We start from the raw sequence: 2825 nt of genomic DNA, 5'->3' as shown, positions 1-2825 counted from the left end.
ATCACACAACACCAACGCGGGTTTGGGTTTACTTTTGAAACGTTTATTGAAGTACTTCAACGTATCTGGGACATGCGCCGGTAGCCTGGTACGGGGTAATATAAACAGTCGAGGTCTGCCACGGCGCGCGTCTTATAAATAGTCTAATAAATAGCAACCGCCAAAACGAACGTATGTACAACTGGGCTAGCGGTCTTTTCGCCACCACGGCACGTTTGGTGGATTGTCCAGAGCTCCCTTAGGTTGATCGTAGAGCAGCTGGTTGAAGGCGATCACTGCGGATGAGCCTGCTGCAAGTGTTCCTGAGGCTGGTGATTGGCTTCGAACCAGGTCTGGAACCAATCATCGGATTCTTCCTGTAACTCCGACTTCATCAGCATCAGATCCTCGTACTGCTGCTGATTGAAGGCTGGTACACCTTCAGGAACCGCCAGTGACTGATGAAGCGCGTCCACATCCCGCTTTGAGTCCGAATCAGGCTCGAGTGTGAAGTTACTCTGCGGTGAAAGAGCCACTGCCGATTCACACAGAAGATCTGCATCATTCGAGCTGGAGTCTTGCTGGTCCAACACATCATCCTCGTACAACTCGTCCTGTTCCGGATCGTATTCAACCAACCGACCAGGATCGAGATAGCGGAGCGTGTTTGTCCCCGGGATACGCACGTACTGTTGTCCATTCACGATGGTGATCTGCGTTGGATCATCGATATCACGTACTCTTTGAGGATTGATCGCGTGGAAGAAGTTCCCAGTTTGTCCTGTAGGCTCTGGTGGAGGTGTTGCAGGCAACTCTGGTTGATCATCCCCAAAATGTGGCTTGCGAGTGCCACCATCGATCATTTGCTCTAAGCTCTTGATGTACTCTACCGCCATCCGAAGCGTCTCGACCTTGCTCAACTTCTTGGGTTGTCCTCGACCAGCCGAACCTGTCTGAAACTCATCTACGATCTTTTCCGGGATGCGTTTACGAAGAACCGCGAACGCATTGTTCATCTGCTGCACTCGATTGCGTTCACGTGCGTTACGTCGTTCCACGGCTGAGGCAGGACTCACGCTTCTTGAAACGGGTTCCTTTCGTTCTGGACTCTTCACTAGCTTTGCCGTAAGACGCACAACATTCTCCACCGGGTTGTAGTTGCCTAGCGGTTGCTTGCGCTTGTGCGGAGTATCCTCGAGCTGATGACGAACCCCAAGCTGGTTCTCCTTCTGCGTGGGCCACTTCGCGTTGCAGGGTTGCGTTGTCATCGTGTGTAGGGTTGAAGAGCTGCTAGCTGATGAGTCGCGGACGGCCTCCACACCGATGTTGGAACGCACATCCGAAGTCACCGAAAAGCGAAACTGTTATGGTAGCGTGTCGCGTGCCCAGGACTTGCAGCCGGCCTATGTGATCAGAAGCGAGCGGGCATCACACCTGGCCGTCCCTTTCACATGCGCGTGTGTGTACGTGCGTGTGTGACGCACATAGGGTCCTATGTACATAGGGTCCTTTCAGGGCGAGGTTCGTTATAGGGCGAATGGCTTTGTTTTTTTTTTGTTGGTTGCACCACGTGGAGGTGCTTTTCCCTCGCTCGAGTTGCGCCAGAATCCCGAGAACGCGTCCCTTATTGTTCTGCGCCCTCGGTATGTATCGAAATTGTACATGGCCAGGGAACCCGGTCCCTGGTGGAATTATTTGCGTCTAGTCACACCGTTAAACATAAGGGACTCGCACACAGCCGCACATGTCCTCATGTCAGCATTATATTCGCTAACGCAGGGGTTGTACCGATTTTTGGCTTCGCTTCCGGTGACTAAAGCGCGCATGCGTAAGAACCAAAATCGACCTAGCGGCGCTCTCCCGATGACGAAAACAACCCTCCTAGCTGCACTTTGAATGGCGTGCTCAAGGAATCGCGGTGCGATTTTCTGTCCTTTTCTTTTATTCCTGCCCGACGATGGCACTCGAGATTCCGCTACATGCGTGTGGTAGCCTGAAGACGCTTCGCTTGAACCTCTCGCGCCGCCAGAAAATAAGGACCCTCAAGGGAATGGGCACAGCGAGACACTACACCAGAAAAAGCCGTTGAAAATCCGTACCGATGAACGATGATCGACGCGCCCGCTAAGCGGGAATGCGACAGCAACACACACACACGTCCTGGTGTGCGTATGTTTGATTCTTCATTACAACAGCCCCGCGTGAGTCAGGACTTAATGTGCTAACTTGCGGGAAAAAACTGGAAACGTTTGGGTAAAAATAATAAAACAAAAAACCCAAACCAACGGTCGGGAGGCACGACAGGAAGCGCACGGAATCGTTTGGGTTGATGAATCAACCTCGCGGATTTTTGAGTGAAGATGCCACCCAAAAATAGAACGCTAGAGCCCACGATCAAATCGCAAACCGAGACGGGCAAACAAGCAAATGAATGGGAAAGCGAAAATGAAGGAAGGAAAACAACAGTAGCAAAAGGAGCAGCAAAAAACACGCGCCTCATCCGCATGTGTGCGGCGTTCCATTAGCTCGTAAGTGCCGCGGCATCCTCAGCGTAATGGTTCACATATGGTCGCCGGCTGAAGCCGCATCTGGGACGCATCGGAATCCGCAGTCCGCGGCAGTTTTTCCCGGAAAACGCTCGCCTTTACGCACCCTCGCTGAGTGCAACACGTGTGTGCGCGCGGAAAACGCACTTGCATTCACTTGGCTGGTGACGAGGATGCACTATGCAAGTGTGTGTGTGGTGCAAATTAAACGCAGCTCCAACGAGCCCTTAATGGCACGCGTAGCCAACACCGGGAAGCCCTAAAACTGCGGATCTCTCGAGCTCATTAGCTTCGGGTCCA

At 52.5% G+C, this 2825-nt stretch overlaps 1 protein-coding gene across 1 annotated transcript; it reads right to left on the bottom strand.

Moving 5' to 3' along the window:
* Positions 1 to 272: 272 nt before the first annotated feature.
* Positions 273 to 1247, bottom strand: LOC128728360 (uncharacterized). The gene has a single exon (XM_053821982.1). The coding sequence runs from the start codon at positions 1245 to 1247 to the stop codon at positions 273 to 275; it is 975 nt and encodes a 324-aa protein (XP_053677957.1).
* Between the last annotated feature and the right edge of the window lie 1578 nt (positions 1248 to 2825).

The sequence above is a fragment of the Anopheles nili genome, chromosome X (genome assembly GCF_943737925.1).
Source record: "Anopheles nili chromosome X, idAnoNiliSN_F5_01, whole genome shotgun sequence".
Taxonomy (NCBI): domain Eukaryota; kingdom Metazoa; phylum Arthropoda; class Insecta; order Diptera; family Culicidae; genus Anopheles; species Anopheles nili.
Note: the sequence above shows the minus strand (reverse complement) of the source record. Positions and strands in the feature narration are given on the sequence as shown.